This window comes from Lampetra planeri, chromosome 1 (assembly GCF_965212315.1).
Source record: "Lampetra planeri chromosome 1, kcLamPlan1.2.h2, whole genome shotgun sequence".
NCBI lineage: Eukaryota > Metazoa > Chordata > Hyperoartia > Petromyzontiformes > Petromyzontidae > Lampetra > Lampetra planeri.
This window is the reverse complement of record NC_136107.1, coordinates 9,619,619-9,643,691: the sequence shown is the minus strand read 5'-3', so window position 1 is coordinate 9,643,691 and position 24,073 is coordinate 9,619,619. Positions and strand designations below refer to the sequence as shown.

Genomic DNA, 24,073 nt, shown 5'->3' with positions numbered 1-24,073 from the left:
TAGCCTTCGCCAATTCCTCGGCAGTAAAGCAAGCGGGGGCCGAGTGTGCTGTAGCTACCACAGTGCAACCTTTATTAGGGTTCTCATCGATCGTGGCTCCACGGTAGCGGGTGGGGGGGGGGCACTATTAATCATGTCGCCCGCTCTCTTTCACTGCGAAAGCAGACCACGTGCTGCCCCTTAGCAAAGCCATACATTCATCTGCGAGCTATTCTTAATCCCAAACTCTGGAGATAAGTCACTCTGCGGGATTTTCCTTTCACAATCAGTTAAATGGGGTGCGCTCTGCAGTGGAGGAGTCTAATCTTTCAGCGCGCGGCTCGGCGCACGCTTTTTGCGCCCGTACCACGAATCCAAATCGATTATGGAGGGGACGCGTGCGCTCTTTTCACCGTGCAAATTAAAAAAAGATGGCTTTGTATTAATTGTTTTTAATTAATCGCTTCAATAAATAGCCCGATTTAGGGGGTAGTATTTGTAGAAAATTGCTATTGTAACCAATGCATACTTTTACAAAGAATTAGCTTTTGCATTTGCCAAGTTGTGCTGGGTCCCACAGAGTCCCACGCCATAATTGTCCCATGCATTGTGCGACAAACTCTTTTTACATGCATTGCCTCTGGAGGTAATGATGAAGTAAATGGGATATTAGGGCAAGGAAAGCTTATCATAATCTCGGGCTTTGAGAGCCGGCTGGCAGCTTCACGGCAGATGAGACTGGGATCCAGGAACAGGGTGATGTGGTCAGAGTTGGCTCCTTGCAGCTCTCTCCCTGCAGCTCAGAAGAGCACGAAAATTTCCGCACTATAGCGTGAGAGATGATGTGTCCGCACAGGTCCAGACGTGTCCCAGAATATTCCCGCGTGCCATGCCGCTCACATCTGCCTCCTTCAGTGATGAGCCAGATTACGAGGTTTTTGTTTTCAAACGGAAGAGGATTTGCATTTTTAAGCATGGAACTAATGCTCATTTTATAACGTTAATCACGATGGCACATATACGATTTACATTTTATGTAACGGTGTCATTTTTGTATGTGCTATAGAAAAAACCTAACCGATGCAGATTTGCATCGACCACTCAAGCACAAGCCGCCGTGGTAGTGGGTGTAATGGCTTTTGTGCTGTGTTTTTATAAAACACTCAAGCTCTATTTATTTATTTTAAAACATCATATAACCCCCAATGAAGCACCAAACGATTGTAAGCTCACACGAGAGGCCGGATATCGTAATGTGGCTTGAACATCTCTTCAAAACACTCCAAGACGTGCCTTTTTCAATAGAATTACTCTGATGATTCAGTAGGTGTCGCTTCTGCAGTCGTGTTCCTGACCAAGGAATTAATATACAAAACACACGCATGAGGCGCATGTGTTCACGAGGGACGGTGCGGTCAGGGGAGGCACAGGGGAGGCAAATCTTCACCCGTCATACTCCAATGAAAATAGCTTTTACGAAAAAAAAAGTAAAAATTCAGATTTTTCCAAAGATCTGTGTTATAAATGTAATTTCTGTACGATTCCAATCATTGGTATAGTCAAAATAGGTCACCAAAGTAATCATTACATTGGTGACATACAGAAAGATAGTAAGAGACACGCGCTTATTGCCTGCGCTCCCTCCCGTTTCTGAGGGGTTGTGCAATCAGAGGGGAGGCTGAGCTCGTCGCTGCCTCACCTCTCGTCTCTCCCTGCATTTGCAGCGGAGCTCCGCAAATTTGGCCATTTTGACTATAAAAATTATTTGAATCGTATAGAAATGACATAACACAGATGAGTGGAAAAATCTTAATTTCTATTTTTTTTTAAATTTACTTTTCGTAGCTATTTTCATTGGAGTATGGCAGGTGAGGCTCTGCCTCCCCTGCCTCCCCTGACGGCACGTCCCTGGTGTCCACTTATTTTGAACGCAAAGCGGCGTTCACTCCGACAGTCGGTCCGTTTTATCACCGACGTGTGCGTTCGTTCAGGCAGATGATCACTCGTTATTTCTGTCACGGTTTTGTAAAGCAGACCCCCACACGTGTACCACGCAAGAGTACAGTATTTGTATTCAAAGCACGCCTAAGCAAAACCAGCGACGGATTATCCTCGTAGCACAAGAGGCTACACATGCTACGGGTCCCACACTTTAAAGGGCCTCGCGCTAAATGCTCTCAAGCTATCAATTCCAGTTTCAGTGATTCTGCACTTGCTCTATTACTATAGTACTATATTGCCTTCAACTTTTATGAACAACTGGGTGTTTAAGGTTAGCGATTTGTCGTATTATCTGGCTGTATAGCAAATGAAAACATGCAATTACTTTACTATGCAAGTTAAACATTTGTGTTTTAATATTTATGTTTTATTTATGTATTTAGGGTCCTTTATAACATATGCTACAGGTCCCACACTAGCTTAATCCAGCACTGAAAAAAACAGCATCCCAAGCTTCCACTGCATTGCATTAGCGGATAAAAGGGGCAGCGATCGGGAAGAGGAATTGAGTAACCACAATGCCGTGAAGATTACATCAGGTTCAGGGTGAGCAAATGTCTTTTTAAACATTTTAGCTTCTGGGAGGAAACCAGAGTAAATGCAGAAAACCCACACATATGATGAGACAATGCCCCAAAAACCCGTGGGTATAGGTCACCATCCTACTTGCTGTGCTACCTTACATAGGCCACCTCGTGGTCCTGCAGGTTGGTGTTGTCTGATATACACACCTGGCACTGTCTGCGTGACACACCAACCCTGGCTCAAAAGCACTGGATTATACCCTCATGGCATGAATTTTCACAGTCCATTCACACGTACTACACGAGTTGATTCCATGTTCAGAAAAGTGCATTGAAATGCGGACGTTTATGTGGAAAGCATACAGACTATGTCCGTGGAAGGTTTGGGGTCTTTGGGAAGTAGTAAGGTTCCTCAAGAGTAACTAAAGCAGCAGGGAAGCTGTGGAGGACTCGTAACTATAACGTGCCCCCATATTCTACGGGCACTTCCCCTAACTGATCAATCGAAAAGCCAAATGTTTTCCAGGGTACCACCACAGCACATTGAAGGCCACTGCAAAACAGCACAATTATCACGATTGCTAGCGATCAATATTTGTTAGTTTCATTAAGTGGTTTGCTTCGGGGAATGTTAATTTGATGAATTCAAGGACTTGAATTGAGCCAAGCTATGCCAAAGAGAACATCCACCGAGCAGAAGGAGGGATGTAATAGCTCGCATGCGGGAGCTAGATGGATTGTTGCATAGCATGATTGTGAGAGATGGCGACTGCTTGGGGAGGCATTCATCCAGCACTGGATGGATTGTGGCTGATAATGATGAAATACATTTTTCACTTTGTATTGAATAAGAGGTCCCACAAGCCACCTCCTGCACCTTTGGTGTGACCATCAGCCCAGCTTGGGCACCAATCCAAAGCTCACAGCGGCTGGATCGTTTGGGAGTGCACGGGAAGGCAAGCCCCCCACTCCCCCCCAACTCCAACAAGTGAACATCCACGCCGTAGTACCGCCGACAAAAAGCTTTTCTTGCCTCGACTAATTAATGTATACGGGCGCAGTGATCCAAAACATTCGATGTTGGAAACCACACATGGCGCTGCACAAACCGTTATTGCGAGTGGTAAATAAATACAATGTATCCATCGGCCCGTGATATCGTCTCATACCAGTCTGCTTTGCTTTATTACTGTAATGACGACTTCGACGCACTTGTCTTGCGATGGTTTTCTTTATTTAGGAGCCACGTGCTCACACTCGGACAGGCGGAGACCCTCCACTGCAACAGCCCCGAGTCTCCCCTGCATCTCTCTTATATACACGGTCCGAGGCCACGCCCCCATTCCCGAACATTCTCGCTAGTTCAAGACCGCTTGCTCTACCAGCAAACCCCACCGTCCTCTTCCGTCACCTGGCCACGCTCCTATTCTCAATCATTCCCGTAACCACCAGTCCATTCATACTGCAGGCGGACTCCCCTGTCATTACCTCACGTGGCCACTCAACTCACACAGTAGGTTGACTCAACTGGCATCACATCTTAATATCGGCTGAAGTTTAAATAAAGGAAACTGCTGAGAAGGGAAAGGTAGACCCTATCTGCTAAATTACTGAATGATGAATGATGAAGCACTCAATGCTCGGGTAACATTAAAAGCTCTTTTTCTGTTTTCCTGTTTGTCGGTTCACAGCAAACTTTTTAGAATTGCTCGTGAGCATGAAAGTCAAACAGAATTGTAAAAAAATCCACCTTTTAAAAAAAAAAATGTTAGCTGCTATGCTTTGTCGATACAATTTACAGGAGGTATATTTTAAGCAGACGCCTGGCATATTCACTTACGCAGCCCGTTTAATTTACCACAGTGCTGCTACATCTACATACAGCTGCACAGTTCTAGATATTTCGATTTAAAGCTTTCGTGACTGCAGGGATTCATCTTCTTGGTTCTTTCGGTAAAGTCACGTAGAAGGGAAGTAATAAAATAATAAAAATAAAACATAATTAAATAATTCTCACAACGTTTCGGCCACAACGCAAGCAGCCGTCCTCAGGTGAAGACCAGGTCTGTCGGGGAGACAACGTCTGAATGAAACACCACCACGCTTGGAGCGACTATTTAAGCTGGGTTGGAAGGGGGGAAGGGCGCCTTGATAAAATAATTTGCATATCAATAGGAATTTAGCATATTTATGGGAAATGCAGGTATGTGATTAGTACTACTTGTGAAATGCGTAGGAGATGGGCGGGAGGTTTTCAAAGTCATATTAGATTTGCTCAAAATAATTGAAGCAACCACGCAACTTTGTTTATGTTTACCATAAATTGACAACTCAATTGTCTGCTTAATGTATATATATAAAAAATCGCGTCGGCAATTTTCTAAAGTGAGACGCCGATCTGGCTTCCACACTTAAAACCATCAGCAAAGGCAGCGAAGCCTTCCAACCGTATCTCGCGGGGACGGTCGATACAGGATTTCCATACCACTGTGGAGTGGAAAATCATGCAGACGACCAAGGTTTAATGATGATCTCACATGCGCCAAGCAACGCAGCCATCCAACAGAGTAATATGTATGTAAATACAGCAGCACCGCCACCACGCAAGGCTTAAGAGCACAGCTGCATCCCCACCCCCCCAAGACCGAGATTGTGATTTAGCCATGCTCGTCTTTGGGACTGTTGTTGTGCCAGGTTCTATTTGTGGACATGAACATCATCATTGTACAGTGCCATCTAAACCTTCTCTGGGCCTTCCTCAGGTCAGTTCAGCCCTAAATTAGTACTGCCTCTTTCTAGTACTGTATGGACATCATTAGTGGAAAGAAAACGGTGCTCAACACTACACGTACTCGTGTGCTACGCTAGCCTTAATAAAGATAACAATGTAATTTATATAAGAAAGCCTCAGAGTCCCAAGTCTCCTTTTCAGTCATTATCAACCACAGCCTGAATCAATCCACTGCTGGACAAATGCCTCCCCAAGCCACCGCAAGCCACTGCTCCCAAGCCATCGCACGGTCTTGCGAAGTAACAATCCACATTGCACCTGCACAAGAGCTCTTTTCCTTTATAGACACTTACAAACCCCACTTGCCTCTTCACTGTCGGGCTACAGAGGGGATGTTTGTGCAAATCGGGGAGCGCACAGGGTAGGGAGCAGCGTGAGGATTGCTTACCAACCGACCCTGCCCCCCCCCCATCTCCATGCATCAACACCACGACGCGCCGCCCTGTGCACAAATAGCATTTTCCGCGTTGTTGAGCCAGTGAAGCGGCCAGTCCCTCGCCAAGGCATCGTTCTGGTGGAGAGGACACCAGACAAGCCATCAAGGGGGGTTTGAGCTGGGGGCGAACGTGGCTTTAATTGGAGAGGGATAGTGGAGCGCGTGTTCCGCACGCCGGTCGCGCGGCGTCTAATTGGCACGTGGGCCCCCAGGAGACGTTGGTGTCGGTACAGGGCCGGTGGCCATTATCCCCATGTGGACAGCTTCGCAGATAAACATGATCACGCAATCTGACAGTGCGGAGACTCGACGAACTGTAACATATATCTGGAAAACGGAATTCCGAACAATTGGCTTATTTTCCCTCGTAACCATGAAGTTACATTTATACGTGTAAAATAAATCTGACTATTGAACAGTTATTTCTTGCATTTCCTGCGGACTCTTTGATCAGGATGAACATTGGCTGTCTGTTTAAAGAGTGGGTGCAATTCATTTTCCAGTCACAAGAAAAAGATTGTTTAATAATGATTTTTCTTTTTGCAGAAAATACTTCGTCTAACCGCATACAAAATCATCCTCGCAAAATGTCTATTTACCAATGACACCATAAAACTTCACATCACAGATGATCAATACTTACCAGATGACACTGTGCCAAAGTGACCAACTCGCAAATATAAGTACGAGTCCATGTAGGGGTCAACTCAGCCAATAATCTCTTTGGGGTAGAAAAATAAGAACTGAACAGTAGATACGAGCCCTACTTGAGAAAATATCCACCGCTGGGACAGGAGTGCCTATGAGGATGACCCACACAATTCTCATTTGAGCAGGGAGATACTTTTTGAGAGCATTAAGAGGCATTTGTAAACTAATGAGTGGCAATGTACACGAACATATGCAGTGTACCTGTGCACAGTGATGAATTTGAGCCCTCGCGCATCGGCACGGCTCTTTAAAGTTGAACACATGTACGCGTTGTCATTTATCCTCTTTCTGACTCCAATTACTGTGTTCAATACCCAGGAGGTAACTGCTCACATTCCTGATGCTGAAAATACACCCCCCCCCCCCATATAACAACACGCTGTTGGATAGGGATTGGCACTCCAGGAATCTGCACGCACACCAAACTTGCCACATTATTGCCCCTAAATTCCCAAATTCAGCCGCAATCAGCAGCTGAGTGGCAGCATACAAATAGAGACGTTTTAATTAATGTTCATGAAAACAAATAATAAATGCACCTGTAAAATCTCTTGTGCTTTTTACCAAGATTTCAAATGATCAAGGAGATCTATGCTTGATCATTTTAAATATTGTTAAATATTTTATTCACTCGTTATATTATTTAATTGTCATATCTTTTTTTAAATTCCTGTATCCATTAACAGTCATCACACCTCCGATTAGCACGGTTGGCTACGTACGGTGCAAAATAAGTTCAACATACAGGACATACATACATGTTAATAAATGCACGCATATACACACCAGCCATGAAACGCATCCTAACATTATCAGTAATATTCATCTCATAGGTTTTCTGGATTTCTACAGATTGAACACACTGTGCTATGCATTTTAAAAAGTCCTAGCTTAGAGTAGAAGATATACATCTATTATAGTGGCCATGTACAAATTATATACAATCCTGAATGCCTCCTGAACTTTTAAAATAATGAGTTACTAAATTGGGTTCTTAAAAATGCACAAGCATGGCTTAACAAAGGCCGACAGTCCATATGATTGCCGCCTTGATTTTCTTTCTCAGACTGCATTGATTTCCCTATAGTTCCGGCCACAATTCCTGCCAACGTAAAAATGTGGCAATTACAATGCCAGTATTTGAGGCTGGGTTTCACATACAGTGTTCAGTCTACATTAAACATTTCTCTTATACATTCTCACACTTTCTCATTAGATATTTATCTGCATCTGTGAGCATGCACTGTGTGGATAGTGGGGGCTGCTGCTATTGAAACACTAATATTTACCAGTGAAATACAGCTGTGAATACAGATGTCAGCAAAAATACCTTGGGTTTAGCTGTAAAGCCTTCACAAGGCGGCATGGGCTTCAATGTGACAAAGTAAAAACAAAAACAAATAAACACTCAGGTTCTGTGAGGCAAAGCTCATCGGGAACGGCAGACCTGAGCTTACTATACAGATTCCACATTCCTATGACAGGGCCCAGTTCATCTAGAAGACAACCACTGTCGATTTATCACACAAATTGGCACGAATTTTAATGACCCAATATGGATAATCGGCTGAGCTAGCCAGTGACCTAGATAAGCACTCACAACTTCAGATTACCACTCACAACTTCAGATTACCACACACGATCTTGCATTTGTGAGTCTAGCATCAATAACCATGATTGTCACCCAGCCAGCACAGTGCAGTGCATTACCGTGCTATGTTTTCAGTGATGAGTTGACATTAAAAACTCCGTGTGTAACAGATCACATCTTCACAACCAGGGATTCTATCTGGCCAGGATTATGACGGAGATTGGACACAAGAGATTTCAAGAACAAGTGCCACTGATCAACATCTACGCACCCAATCCACCACGGCAGTGGCGCGCGCGTGTGTGCGCATGAAACATTCTTGTGTGCACAATACATGATGAGTTCTCCCTATCGGATCTCCCAGGTGGGGCAAAAATCCCGCAGAAGGCATTGTGTCTCACGACAGCTACAAGTGTCATCCGAAGGTCCTTCGTTTGCTACCTAGTTGTTAGACACCGATGATCATGTTTCAAAGGCCATTCATATCGGTTTTAAAATAATTCAGCCATTGAGAACACATACACACCACAAAATCGCGTGTGATTTTAGATGACAGATGTTAATCATCTGGCCGGTGGGAGGGCTCTGGACCGATCACTGGAATGTCCCGAGTTTCAAATCCCATTGGGGGATCTGCCACTTCCCATCATCCCTGCAGGGTCGATAAAATAGGTACCAATTTGCAGAAAGTCAACCGTGACTGTCTTATGAAGAGACTGCTGTGGTGCTGCTGGATTTTTCCCACTTACAAGAGAAATAATCGTGAGAGATTGCACCAGCTTGGGAAGGCTTTCATCCAGCAGTGGATTGGCCATGGCTGATGATGATGAACAACAACGAGCACTGCCTCACGCTGACTTATCATATAATAACTGCACTTGACGTTCTGCACTCAACATTAAATATCTCAATCTCGCGCAACTTGCCAATCACTGTGGTCGGTACGAAGTGCCAGGTACAGCAAGTTCACACGTGGCGAACAGGGCATTGGAATGGCACACTAGGACGCTGCACGTGTGGGACACGTCGCCTGAATTGACGTCAGAGTGCGGGATCATCGGCACGCTGCCTCGTGAGCCTTGTATCAGTGCTCAGCACTCACTTCACCGATGTGCGCCCTCGTCTTGGTTTTGTTGCCAGGCAGAGCCTAAAATGTGCTCTCTCACAACAGGGAGTGCTGCATCCCAGGCACCGCGTCCACATGGGGCACACAAATGTGACGGTACAATGCACAGTGGCAGCCACTCAAGCGTGCCTTGATAAAACAGAGAAGATGGCTTGAAAAGGCTTAAATGCCCGACAACCAATTCCAGCTCAATCATTTCGCGGCACGTGCCAAAACCCAAATCAGAGGAGTTTTCAAGACAAAACTGTTCAGACACACGGTCATGCAACATGATGAGGAAGACATTTTAACAAGGCAGCCCTCGCTAATTATTTATGTTGCAACTGCACTTATACAGTATTTTGAGTGCATTGTAATTTATTCTGTGGGTTAATGTTGAAGGTTTGTAACATGGAAATCATACATAGCAATCTCTGGCTGCAGTAGAAACTGGGACACGCACATTCATTTAAGTGGTTTAGTGGACTAATGCCCATGTGTGGGTTTTCTTAGCCAACATCTCCCATGCTCTGGGTTTAAGCCCCATCCAGTATATGCCAAATAAACTTGTGCTGCCTCTTGATTTTGGCTCACAAAATAGTAATTTTAGCTGTGACGGTCCCACCTGATGACGGAGACTTGTGTTGCCTCCGAAACGTCGTGATTCATTATTTTATTTATATTATTACTTCTATTATTTTTATTTTTATTTTTTACCAACGTGACTTTACCGAAAAAGCCTAAGAGTATGAATCATTGCAGTCACGAAAGCTTCAAATCTAGAACACAAAATAGGAGATGAATGTTCTACACCCATCAATGACAGTACACAAAAAAGCAAAACACCTATTGGTCTATAATCATCTCTGGGCACAAAGTGGTAGGCAAGAGATACAAAGGGAAAAATGCTGGTGGCAATTGTAGTAGCAGTAGTAGTTGTAATAATAATAATTATAAAACAAGTGTTTTGGAACAGATGGCTGAAGAGGTGATTTTTTTTGTTTGACCCAGAGCTGGGAGTGCACAGATGGGGCGGAAGGGGAGACCTTCCCTTCCCGGCAAACCGCCCGGCTCCTTCGCCGGTTTCAAGTGCGCCGAGAGCTGCCGTGGATTGAAACCACTCTGCCTACCCCCAGCTACAATGAGCGTGGATAGGCGGGCGTGGGGAGGGTGTTCCACCACGATTGCCGCTCGGAGATAATTGTTAATGCTTTTTTTTCTCTAATTGTTAATGCTTTGTTTTTCTCTTTAAAAAAATGCAACAAATACATTGAAAAGGATCATAATTGACGATGAATGTTAATTTAGGATAACAAACTACTTGAATATGAAACTACTTGCCCTTTATGGCATCTTTAAAAATAAACAATGCTCCATTATGAATAGCGTGGTAACGTAAATATAAAATATAACATCACGTAACATGACAGTACATTTGATAGAACACTCTACTTGACTGTCTAATGGCATTACTGTACCAATCACACATTGGTTAAAACTGATACCCTCATTAAGTTGCTGAAATTAGACAACTGGTGTAAATGCGAGATCTAGCAGAGTGGTGCTGTGATGAGAGCACAGGACTCACAACGAGCAGGTCGTGGGTTTAAATTCCAGTGACTAATCAACTCAACCCATTATTTTTCAAGAAAATGAGAAAGGACAATCCCTGGCATAGTAATAGGAAATTATTCCTATTCCCGTATGAGATAGGATTCACCAAATGTTTGAGCACGGAGACACACTTTAACTTTAAACAGCAGCCGCTCCTTTGGCATGCAATTTAAACTCAGTTTCCTCCATGCTGCCAGAATGCAGATGAGCAATAGGAGCAGGTGGTCATCCTAAGAGCTTCCCGCACTCTCAGAAAGTGTTGCGAAATCCTGTGGAGGAGGTGAGACGTGAGGGAAGCCAAGTGCAACAAAGCATTTCATCTGAGCTCCACGAGTTGGCTTGCGTTCACGGCACAGTGCGCTATATTGGATCGTACTCAGAACGACGGACAAAATAAATGTCTTTGTAGTCATCATTATTGCGTCAATCACCACCACTTCCGTCAATAAGCGACAATAATGTAAATGTGCGGAAATGCATTTCATATCGCAGGGGACCGAAAATCAATTCCCTTGTTAAGCTGGTATTTCAAGGTAAAACCCAACCTCACTATGGTATTTGTTGCCAATAAAGTCTACAGCATTAAACAGCGATTGATATAAGCGAAGAACTACTGAACCACACGTGCGGTCATTTGCCGGCAATGACAATCCGAACACTGCCGCAGAATATATTAAAATTTCAACCACTTATTCGAAGTGACAGAGTGCATGCCACTGGGCAATGTCATACAATAAAAGCTCGGGCAGCACAATGTGTGCCAAGACGAATCGAGGCAGACAGTGGCAGGAAAACATTGTGAAGATTCCTCCTGTGGACCCGTTCATTTTAAATGCAGATTTTAGTCATGATAAGAAAGCATTGTTTAATAAAAAAGTACTCACAATTTGCAAATAGTGTGAGTGTACCATATCATTATAAAAATACATTTCTTTAAGATAAGTGACCTCCCGATCAGGGGCGGTTTCTTCATTAGGGCGATTGGGCGACGCACCACCAATGTCATTCAACCACAGAGTCACGCTAGCCGTCACTGTGCCTCTGGATATAGTCCAATCAGCGTCATGCTACGTTCTGTGGAGTACCGCCTCTTTTTGGGCGATTTCCCTCCAGCTGAGAATCGCCCCGAGTGGTCCCATAGACTTACATTCAAAGATGTTTTTTTTCGAACGGGGGCGCTGCAATGCATTCTCTATGGCTTCCGGGAGGGCTCGCCCTAACGTGCTTACGTCATCATACGTGCTTACGTCATCATACGTAAGCACGTTTCATCCAACAATATAATTTGTTGCCACCTAGTGGAATCTTTAATAAAAGAAACTTGAGTGGTTTGTTTTAATAGTGAGTATAGAAACAAACAAGATGTATTGTAAGAGTCACTTTATTTTTCATTAATATTAAAGAAGTGAAGTTGCCTTTACATGCTTAAGCTGTTAATTTATCCATTGCATGGGTGGACCTTATCCTTATCAATCATCCAGACATTTGCCCCCCCTGAGAGATTTTGCAGGAGCCGCCACTGCTCCCGATATATACGCACACGAGTCTGTACCTGTCAAAGTTCATGTCGCAGTTCCCCCAACAGTTAACGAAGCTGCCTCACCCCTCACTCGGTGTTAATCCCTAAAGCAACACGCTGCATCATTATCCCAACTCCCTCGCCTCAAGAGCCACCACCTTCCATGCAGTAAACAAAACACTGAATGGGATCAAAATGAGTTGGTTCAAAACACAGCTACGTACAGCATGACTTTGTGGAGTTTTGCCGTGGTGCTGTATGTCTCTGAGATTTTATAGCGCATGTTGTTCAACATGCTGTCTGACATTTCGCTCAACGTGCTTGTACGTTCTTGATTTATAGCTCTCAGCAAGCAGAGTAAACTTTCGGACATAATGCCAAACATCCCGAAAACAAGTCGGGCAGCTATACATCTACATAATTTACTTTAATTCTAGAATACACGACACCGTTTTGATCATGTAATGTCCATTATTGTGGATCTCAGTCCTATTTTCAGCATTTCAGAGTTGCCAGTGACAGCCTGTTAACAATGGTCAAGCTCACATAACCTCATTGCATTCAAACACAAAGCCAAGGGATGAGTGATGGCGGCGCAGGAGAGATGGACAGACGGGCAAGCACGCATGCGTATCGTGCGCAGATTTATGCTTCGCGTGTGGCATGACCTGACTGCAACTGAGCAGCGCGAAGAAGCAGCAGGCCTTGGGGACACGTGACATTATCAGCGACAGAACCCGAGCAAACACGTCCTGCAGGCACTGAGCTCAGCCCACCCCCAAGAAAATTTTAGCACCTTTATCCATATAAATAACCATGCCCGCCAGAATAAACAGCATGAGGACGATGCTGTGAACCAGAGAGTACGGCAGTATAAAACAAGAAATTAATTTGCTGAAAGGAAAAACTATCAACCTTTGGGCCAATAGGTCTTTAAGGTCAATCTTTCCATTTGGAAAATTTGCAACACAATAGGCCTGGACAATGCTGTTAGAAATCATCAGCAAGCTAGAGTTGGTTACACGTGAAGGTCCACATGTTCCTGGCAAGAACCAACGCAAAGAGTGTGAGAGCCACTGTGAGGATTGTTTTTTTATGATGCACTGATGCATAATTGCACTGTGCAGCATCCACCATAATTAATTAACCCTTTTTTTTATCAACTAACGGTCTTTGTTAGCAGAGCACATTCGTGAATGTGCCAAAGTGTAATAATGATTGGACTTTGCAAATGACAAGGAATTATCTGCTGAGAAGGGCCACTCTACAGAACGTTGGCTTATCACACATGTCCACTAAAGGCCAGGCTTTTCAGATGGCAGCACTGGTGAAGTATATTCAGCCCAATGATGTGGGAGCTGAGAAGCATTTGCGGCTACCACTCTTTGATTTTGCTGATCCCTCCACTAATTGGCTCAAGCAGCAGGTGTGCTCTCATCCATGGTTAGATTAGCATGGCCAGGCATTTATGGGTGTGCCTCCATTGATTTACTGAATTGGTCAATAACATTGGGAAACATATATACAATGTTCTCGATTGCACATGCTTGACGATTACAACTTTTTTTTTAAAATGCACTTGCCAAACCAGAATTAAGGTCTGCCAGAAGCCACGTTTACAATGGATGAGGTGAGGAATAGCGTACAATGACAATTCTTCAAAAATGGTACCCAATTGTGAATACAATGCATAAGATTAGAGCAGTGGAACATCGACGCACAACGGTCTTTGTAAATGTGGAATTGTTCATGTTTTCTTGTTCTCTCCGCATATGGATTCTTGGGTGGTGGCAGTACAGTACTGCGCTTAGTGCACCAGCACTACAACCCGAACGATGTGTGTGCAATTTCTGGCCATGCACAATCTGTTAAATGCCTCACCCATATCAACTCAGCCATAAATGGCCACCCGGTGCAGTCACTGAAAAATCTGCAATGAGGAGGTAGACGGAAAGGCCAGGCATGCTGTTGCCTCCATACTCCAATGTTGTACCCTGACGGTTTATAATTGGTCCTTGCATTAACGGCACTTGCTCCGACCGTATCTATGGCTACATAGGCAGGTGGAAATGTGAGAGAAATGTGAGTGTGGATTGATGTACGTGTGTGTGTGAGTATGAGTGAGTACATCACACAGCAGATGCGGCTACCCCCGAGACTATTGGACAATTAAGAATAGCCCACAGCGGGACTGCTATCACCCATTTAAAAGCACGGACCACGTGGTAACACCACTGCCGGCTTCTATCATTCGCACAGCAGCATCAGCGGTGCCCGTGAGGCTGCTCTTGAAATCGCCCACTGGCTCACCCACCCACCTCGACGTGAGGATACAATGTCGATCAACTGCCCGCCATACACAAGAAAACGACGTGTGCGTGGGTACACCGCGTGGGTGTATGTGTTGTGCACGCTCGTCAGGTTGAACAATCTGAAACTGGGAGTATACATGGACGTGCTCACCCCAAGGAGCCTGCTCCCTGCCTAGACTTGACATGCACCGCACCCTCTCCCGCATTGTCGGGGAAAACATCAAGTGTTGGGGCCATTAATTGCACCCCTCTGGCCATCGATCTTAAGTCTCGATGGAGACCTGGCCAATCAGCCACAACACACTCCAAAACAACGAACACTCGGACTCACGCGGGCTGCCTTTTTGGCTTCGGTATAATCATCCCCGTCCTGGCCATGCAATTGTCGAGGTCTGAACACGACAGCCATCGTCGGGTGCACAAGAAAGTAGTGGTCACAGCAACGAACCACGAACTACAATCAGAACGGGTTGTCTTTTCCGACTAAGCGGGGTCGATTAACATCAAACTCCTCATTTTCAACTCTGCAGTAGTTAATGGGGGTTTGCATTTTCACTACCAGTAATGGGGGCGACCTTCCGAATATGCCTTAGTGTTGTTTTTCCCCAACAAGATATTGCAAATATAAATAAAGGCATTTTTTTCAGCATTTCCTAAAATGTAAAAAATATTGAGCACTTCAACAAATGAAAACAATTTCGCACAAACAATCCCAGCAGAAGGCAGCTGCTCGACTTTTCGATGGGTTTTGTTTGCATCGTGAGTCAACTTGAAATCAGTACCTACAGAGAAACATTACCTAACAGAGCAGCCCAGACACGCGCGACCGCACAGACCAATATTCACATGCACGAGTGGAGCACTCCTCCCTACCTCCTAATGAGGGTGGTGAAGCACACATGGAATCCAGCATATTTGGAGGCAAGGGTTGGTGGATCACGTATATTTACAAAACTCCCAAAGCCGCTGGGTCGTGAGGTTGCCAGATGATGGTAGTCAGTACAACAAGAAGGCTTGTGACCCATCTGTGTGAACATTTGAGTGCTGTTCCCTTGTGTGCATGGGTTATCTCCAAGTACTCCAGTTTCCACCTACGTGAAAAACACACATTCATGCATTGTCCAAAGCACCAATGCAGAGCACTGCTTAAAAAGGGTTGGACAGAAAAACAATCCATTAATGTATTATTGTTGCAATAACAAGTCTTACTTTTTGTCAGGTACATGCAATGAAATGTTCCGGCCAAGAAATTGCAAGCATCACACGTGACGATGCATGTGCATACATTGACTCGTTCATAATTAATGTATGATAGTGATGAAACCAATAGAAACAATGAATTCACGCTCGTCAAATGCGTGCTACACGTAGTACAGTTACTGAACAGTGTGTTGCCACTCAAGCACACAGCCTACAGTGAGTGGTTTTATCCACCATTGCAGGAAGTCAATTTGCAATATCAATGGCTTTTACTTCCTCAGAAATGCCTCATTGAGTGTTAGGAATAAGTTTGAGGCCAATACCTGACTTGAGTGTTTCGGTATGTGATAGCGAACTGAAAGAAACAGAACATATCCATGTGGTCAACTAAATGCATTTCAAAATCGAGACAACCTACTTGGTGTACTGTCCCCTACAGGCAACCTCAGCCCTGTGGGCTGAGAGTCTTTCAATAGCTGAGCGACTCACCAGAGTGCTGGTTTACACACGTGCAATGCCCCCATTGTATACGCAGCGCATGATGAGTCCGGATGCAGTGCTAGCACAAGTGAAAGACTGCATTGCGCACAAAAGGTTAGACCACAATGTGTTTTGAAAGTAGAGTATCGTATACAAAAGACAAAATGTAGCCACAAGGAGATGCTGTACGGTGTCAACACATCTTCCCCATGAAAAACACTGATGCAAAAAGCCCCAGGGTTTTTAATGAGCAGTATTATTGAACTTATGTGACCTCGACGTATTACCAATATGTCGAGGTCACGTAAGTTTTCTTTTCTTCATCGTAAATGAATGGACATTTAAGAGGAAAGTTTTCCATAGAAGCAGGGAGCTTGGCTCTAATGTCTTATCAGACACACGGGACTCACTCCTTAAGTCACGCATGACAGCTTATGATTATGATGATGTGGGTACAGCGTGCATTAGCTGTGTGATCGCATACTATTTTATTTTATTCCTCAAAAGAATATGGTTAGGGGTATTTTAAAGTGATTTGTAAAGTAAAACCCATTCCCATAGTGGCTTTCAGGAGGCTTGGAGCAACATTCAAACCCCCCCAAAAAAATGTAGTTCCATTAGCGTACAGGTGACGGGCTGCACTTGAGTGATCATGTGGTTTCCTGCTTAATTAACTGGAAACGACGCAATTAGCATTTGGGGACCATTTCTTCTCAAAGGTTGCTTCTCGAAAGGGAGCTGAGGGCTGGAGCCATGCCTTGCGACTCCCCGCCTAGCGCTGGCCGGGGTCAATTTAGCACAATTAATGATCAAAATCTTAGCAGATTATCGGTGCCTAAAAATAACAAGCCTGGATAAAACAGGGCAATTCCACACCAAAACCCATGATGTAATTGCCCACTGCGGATTAAGCTGTGTTGTGGGAGAATGCTGTGGTGCTGGGAAGCGTGCCGCTCGTTCTACAGCTGGGGCACTCTCTATGCAAGGCACTGCCTTCCTCACACTGCGCCATGCCGGACTAGTGCAGTACAGGGGACATTGGCACTCCCAGGGGACCAATTCGACAACCACGTATAAAACCTGTGCGGATTCAAGCGCTGCAGCTGTGTACTGCTTTGTAAAATGGCCAAGCAAAATCCCAAGGGCGCTGAGACTGGACAACTGCTGGTGTTATCTCCTTGCAAGCTCAGTTGAGCAGCTGAGCTCATAGTTTGGCCAGTAGCAGGGATTACGAGCATTGCCTAGAGCCATGGGGCTGGTATGAGATGCGCGAGTCGAGGAGATGAATCCTCTCCACGCGAAGCTTGCAGAATGGAAGGGAATCTTGTACTTGCTCGTTTGTCCGCTGGCGAGAGATATTTTTTTCATTTCTCGTTCTGCCTCTTTGCCGACTAGTACATGGTCCATAACCGTGCATAATACTACATGTTCAGTATGGTGGCATCCTTCGGCTGCAAGACAGAAGCTGAGTGAAGCGCAAGGCGGCAGAATCCTCCTAACGGATTGCGTATTCGGGCTACATATCAAGTGCATTGTGCATCTGCAATGAGTACAGATGACGGCTTAGAAACACATACCCATGGCAATACCAGCGCACACACGCACACACTCTTGCGCAGCATGCTGAATGGCATATAAATGACGAGGTCTTAAAAAATCACTATCACTCATTGTAATGCTTCCACAGCACAGTATATAATTACAATATGCTGGTCCATCTCACCAGTTATACCATAGCTTAATTCCCAGCTCTCCTAATCTCGCAGAGGTGTGGCTTCCCCTTGCGAGTCATGATGAGGCCCAGGGTTTAATTAATACACTATCAACCGCACCACCGATTCGCACGGTTGGCTACGTATGGTGCGAAATAAGTTAAATATACATAAACACATACTTTACCTCAAGTCCTGTGGCGTAGCTATTGAGGGTGCAGGTGGTGCATCTGCACTGGGGTCCTTAACCTGTAGGGGCCCAAGTTCTGGGCTACAAAGAGTGGAGAGATGTGGGAGGGGGGCCCTTTTCTATCCTTCCACCAGGGCCCATGCCAATCACACCATTCCACTGCTCAGGTCTCGATCAAACAACCACCTCTGGGCCCACGATGCCAGAATTTGGTGGCCTTGATCCAAATGCATAGGAGCAGACACGTTAGTGTGATGACTTTGAATCAGGATCACTGTAATCTTTGTCTCTACAGTACAACAAATATAGGCATACAGTATTAACATCCACCAATATTCCAAAATGCTTCAGGCCCTTGCTCGTACAATGGAAATATTATGAGTACCTGCAGGAGGCAATGATAACAAGCTGCCTCCAGGCAGCAGTATAAGTAGGTTTTTTTCTAGACCAGTATGTGCGTAAATTAATAGTTCATCCTACATATGTGAATTCTCTCTGGACACTGGTTTACTTACATGAACTCTACAGTGCTGATGTTAATGAACACACCATACTACTCATTATTGGCTTAGTCCAATGGTGCTTCACCTGGGGTGCAACTACTTTTTTTTATCAAACCTCTGTATTTATGAACATTATAAAAACATTTAGGATTGAAAACCCAAGGGATGCAAGGCTGCAATAGAGGTTAATTACCACTGGCTTAGTCAGTCAACCCAGGGAAGGCCCCAGCCAGGTAGCTCATGGTCTGGAATAAAACCCAGGTCATAATTTGTTGTGTTTGAAGGAATCGCACGCACAATGTCACCCACCTAGTCGCGTAAACACACACGCAACACGACACATACTGATAAACTGATACATTATACCCACTATCACAAACCCACTGACACAAAGTAGTTGAACTAGTTGACACATACAGTATATTGATGTACACGCATTTACACACGCACAATGAGACACCGTCATACGTACTGAAATACACATTGCAACACACTTGATAAACAGACAAGATGACACACATACACATGTTGAAACACACATTGGTGCACATAGATACAAATAGTGACAATGAAAGCCACACATACAGATTGGCACAAAAAGACACAAACACGCGATACACAAACTGACATTGACACACACTGACGAGACGCACACACCGTAGACACTGACAATACTGTAACACACTCGTACAGATACACAATTGCACACTCATAATAACACTCACAGAAAACACAATTACGCAGACTGATAATGACAGACACACACAATGACAATTACACATTCGTAGGCACACAGCGGCAAACACGTGCATTTACAGACATTAACACGCTGACAACACATTCACACAGACACACAATTACGCACAATGCCATTCCCACACAGACACAAAAATCCCCCATATAGCTTAAACAGGCTGTAGAAGCAAGTGCTGTTAGCGAGCATCATACAGACACACACACACACGCATCGAGACACACACGCATTGAAACGCGCGCGCGTGTACACACGAACAGACACACAACTCACGCACAATGTGATACTTTCACACGAGCAGGCACACTCGCACGCACCTACTACACAGGTCTGGACGTGTGGGTGTAATACTCGTGGCGTTAACCTTGTGAAATGTCACAGCGAGCGCACGCATGCACGGCGCACCCTCACTGCGGCGGCGAGTCCGCCGCGCATACGAATGCGCAACGTTTGTATCATCATCATCAGCAGCAACCCTCGCCGCAGCGTCTTCCGTGCGTCTCCCACGCGTCTCCCGCGCATCTCCCACGCCGACAAAGCGAAGAGCCCCACGTGGAACACAAGCACGGGGCACGGACCGAATGACGGCCCTTGCCATGTGTCCCTGGGATTGTGTTGGGGTCCTTGGGACTCTGGAACGCCGAGGTCGGCTCTGGGATTGAACAGATCCATTCGACCAGCGGTTCTTAACCGTTGCTGCATCCTTGCACCCCTTTGGTTTTCAATCGTAAAAATAATGTAGAATGTTAATAAATACAGAGGCTTGATGAAACAAAGTAGTTGTACTGACGTGCGCGTGCCTAATTTGTGTTTCGATTATGTATCTTCTAAACAAATCTGGCCATGCCTCGCACCCCCAGAGAGGGAGGCGCGTGCACCTCGTATTAAGAACCACTGCGTTAGACTGTGGACGAGGTTCCTGGAACCCCGAGACCCAGCCTGGATTATGTCAGGATCTGTGGGGGAGGGGGCGCTGTAACTCTCGACCGGATAAGACATTTAAAAGGGGTGGGGGGGGTGTAGAAGACTTGGAATGAGGTCTGTGCAAGTAGAGCAAGGTCGGAGACGCAGAGTCGAATCGTGGACTGCGTGGATGTCTCCTGGAATCGAGATACCAGCGTTGGGAATTATCTGCAATGTTCCTGCAACCCTGGACTGGAATGCAAACAAGGGAATTGTACACCACAATAACCTCTGGAAACGAGCATCGGAGCGTCGGGATTGCAAGGTTCATGGAAGGCTGCGGCTACCCGGAGTAATTATTGCACATGTACATACAACGCTTTCGTCAGCCCAGGCTGGCTGTATGGGTTATTTGACCATACTTCACCACACTAGTCGGTGCGGGTCGGTGACGGCGGAGAGCGCAGACGCGACAGAGTCGAAGTTCAGTGCGACTATGGGGGTTTTGCCGCATTGCCATCTGCTACCCACAGGATCGTCGCCACAAATCCGCGTTGTCCTTGAACGCGGTGTCCCTGATCTCTCGGGGGGGGGGGGGGTTCACACCACGGGGGTCGCTCTCACGGTGTCACCATGGCCGTGGACACATCCTAGTGGGGATTTGTGCTGCAGACTCGCAGTGATCCACGCAACACGGACCAGACGCTGATGATGTCCCCTTGACTCTGATGCGAGCTTCTTCCACACGCGAGCTCGCGAGCTAGGACACTGTGATCACAATCAAGAGGACATCCGGATGGGTTCCTCCATACTCAAGGCAGGATTGACACACGAAGATCGCAGGATTGCGTCGCGATTCCTGGGATGATGTGGGGGGGCAAGGTGACGGACAGGAAAATCAGCAATGACGATACGGAATGGGACAGGCGGTGTGCGGGGCGTCAGACTCGTGCCCTAAGCTGCGGGATCTGTTCTCATTGATCCAGAGATGGAGAGGGTAGAGGAGGGAGGGGAGCGAGTACTCACCCTCGATGCAGATGACGTGTTCCCTTAGCTGGTTCTGCACGGCCGGCTCCTCCACCCGCTCCAGGAGGTCGTAGATGGCGTAGATGTTGGGGTGGACGCTCTCGAAGCGCTGGATCTCGGAGCGAATGGCACCCGAAATGGACAGCTGCTGCTGCTGGAAATTCATCTCTCCCCTATCGCGGTGTCGTCCCGACGAGGGGTGGTGTCCGTCTGGTCTGTTCTGTTCGTTTCTCGTCGCCGTCAGGCTGTCTAAACAGCCGCGCGGTATAAATGAGAGAGGCGGCGTGCGTAACGACGCAGTCGGTGTCGATCCGCTCTCGGGCAGGCTCTAGCGAAATAAGCCCCGCATGTCAATGCGATTCGTGCCCCGCGTTAAAATAATCAGCCCCCCCCCTGCCCGCCCGCCCGCTCTCCTACACAGTCCCCACAACGATCAGTACCGGTATTGGTACAACATCCACAGCAAGCAGTAGTAGTAGCATCAGCTGTCTCAACCACACAGAGACAGCAGCAGCAGTGCCCGGCAGCGGGAACACGCGGACAGCCCCCGGCGTGCCGAGCCCCGGGTACGTCTTCGCGAGGCTGTGTGGGTGGTGATGTTGTGCGATGCTGGGATGTGCATGGGGCGGGACACGTCCTCCTCCTCGCCTCTCTCTCTCTCCTCCCACAGCCCGGGGAAGTGACGCCGGGATTGTTCTTCACCCTGACGTCATGAAGAGAGAGAGAGAGGCGAAGAGAATGAGTGATGTTCTTTATTGAACCAGGCGAGTGAATATGTCACCGGCTCTGCTGTTCTTGTAAACATCTGCAAGGGAGGTCGGGAGGGGGGGTCTTCACCGGCATCTTAATCGAGTTACAAATACGCAAGTCAGCAATCTGTCTGTGCTAAGGGTCACCCGCGGTGGTGGTGTTCGCTTGCGTGATCTGCGTGGATTATCGGAGCTTCGGAGGGAAGTTACATAACTATTGTATGGTTTTTTTCTTGATATATTGTACTTATATACAGCATATATAACCCGCCATAATTGGCTCTCACCCGGTTAAACAAGGCTTCTGAGTGTTTGTTTAAGATATGATATGCATCATATCTTAAACAAACACTCCGAAACGTCGTGAATTTTATTTTTGTTTTGTTTTATTTTACTTTCATTACTTTTAATGTTTTACCTACGTGACTTTACCGAAAAAACCTGAGAATATGAATCATTGCAGTCACGAAAGCTTCAAATCTAGAATATGATATGCACCCAAGAATCTGCGCTTGCAAATAATTGATGTCCATTTTACAAGGCGTGAGCTCTTGAGATGATTGTAGCTGAGTTATTAGCTATATTTTACTTGATTTACAGACGGCTTTCTTGAAAAGTCAATCTTCGTTCGTGACACCACCCACCAGCAAGCACAGTTTTACCCTCGTTAATTTATGCCATGATTTAACAAGTTGTTGAGAACCCATTGCCAATGTACTGTTTACATACGTTTTTACCGTTGCAATGTAAATCCGAACGTAACGTCAGTGTAAATCTCAGGTGTGAGCTATAGTGCCAGGATACATGACCCCCCCCCCCCCCCACGATTGAGACTGACAATTGCATCTCCCATGATCTCGGGGGTTTTTTTGGGTTTAGATCGCGTAATTATTTCGTGTTCGTGAATATCCTTTAACAGTAGATGGCGCACTTTGGAAAATTCCAAGTAGAAATTCATATCGAGAATTGCATTACTATTCTGGCAAATCACCCGATGATGCTGGATGTAATTACCAGTGAAACGTCGTACTACTCAAATTGTAAATGTTGTGGATTTACTTTCCAACACACTGGTGAGCTGAAGCAGTAACTATTTGGCGTTTTGTTTACGTGAGAAATCCCTTACTAATTGGTTGTGTCGGGTGGTGGAGCGTTACGACACATTTATACTTACGCGATCCAACCCACAAACCTTTATTATGGACGAATATGTTCGCAATGTAGTTTTCCTGTTAGCACCTTATCAATAGCACTTAGGTTAATTGACGGTTCCACCCCACTTCGCAGCCATTATTTATTTTAACATGACATTCACACTCTAAAATTGTTGCGATGGTTGGCTACGTACAGTGCGAAAGAAGTTCAACATACATACAGGACGATAGCATTCCAGTTGATCATTGGATTGACATTTGCTTTTTGCTAGTTGTATTCACAAAAGCCGAACACTGAGCGAGGATAACAGAGTGCATGGTGAAAACTCATATACGATACAATTCAAACTCATCACAACCAGATCAACAAGACGGTCTGTGGTCTGCCACCTAAGGGCCATTTCGCAGGACCGCAGGTCATGCGTCTTAAGCAAATGAAGGGTCCATCTCTTTGTGATCCTCCATGCATTATGAATACAACTCAGAGCATTACAGTAACGTACATTGCTATAACTTTATTGGAAGAAATGTGGCCAACTGGCGCTGTGGTTAAAAGTGTGAGTTCAAAATACCAGTGGAATCTACTTAACCCTATACTCACTCAGTGGCGGCTCGTGCCATTGCCACTAGGTGGTGCTGTTGTGAGTGACCTGTGAAAAGATGGTTCTCTAATTAAGAAAAACCTCGCCATGTTCTTGGCCTTCCCGTGAAAATTATATAACTGTCTTATCTATCAACGTTAGGCTTTTAATAAACAATACGAAACAAAACAACAAAGCACTCAAATGCTGTCCCAATGACACTCAAGTCCGCACTACA

The 24,073-nt window shown here is 45.6% G+C and overlaps 1 protein-coding gene across 2 annotated transcripts in view; it reads right to left on the bottom strand.

Moving 5' to 3' along the window:
• Positions 1–21,731, bottom strand: part of LOC144717294 (arf-GAP with GTPase, ANK repeat and PH domain-containing protein 1-like) — a 170,946-nt gene extending 149,215 nt beyond the window's left edge. For both annotated transcript variants that reach the window (XM_078592750.1, XM_078592760.1), the window contains exon 1: positions 21,352–21,731. In XM_078592750.1, coding sequence (XP_078448876.1) covers positions 21,352–21,517 — 166 coding nt within the window. In that variant the 5' untranslated portion in view covers positions 21,518–21,731. The remainder of the gene's footprint in view (positions 1–21,351) is intronic.
• Positions 21,732–24,073: the final 2,342 nt, after the last annotated feature.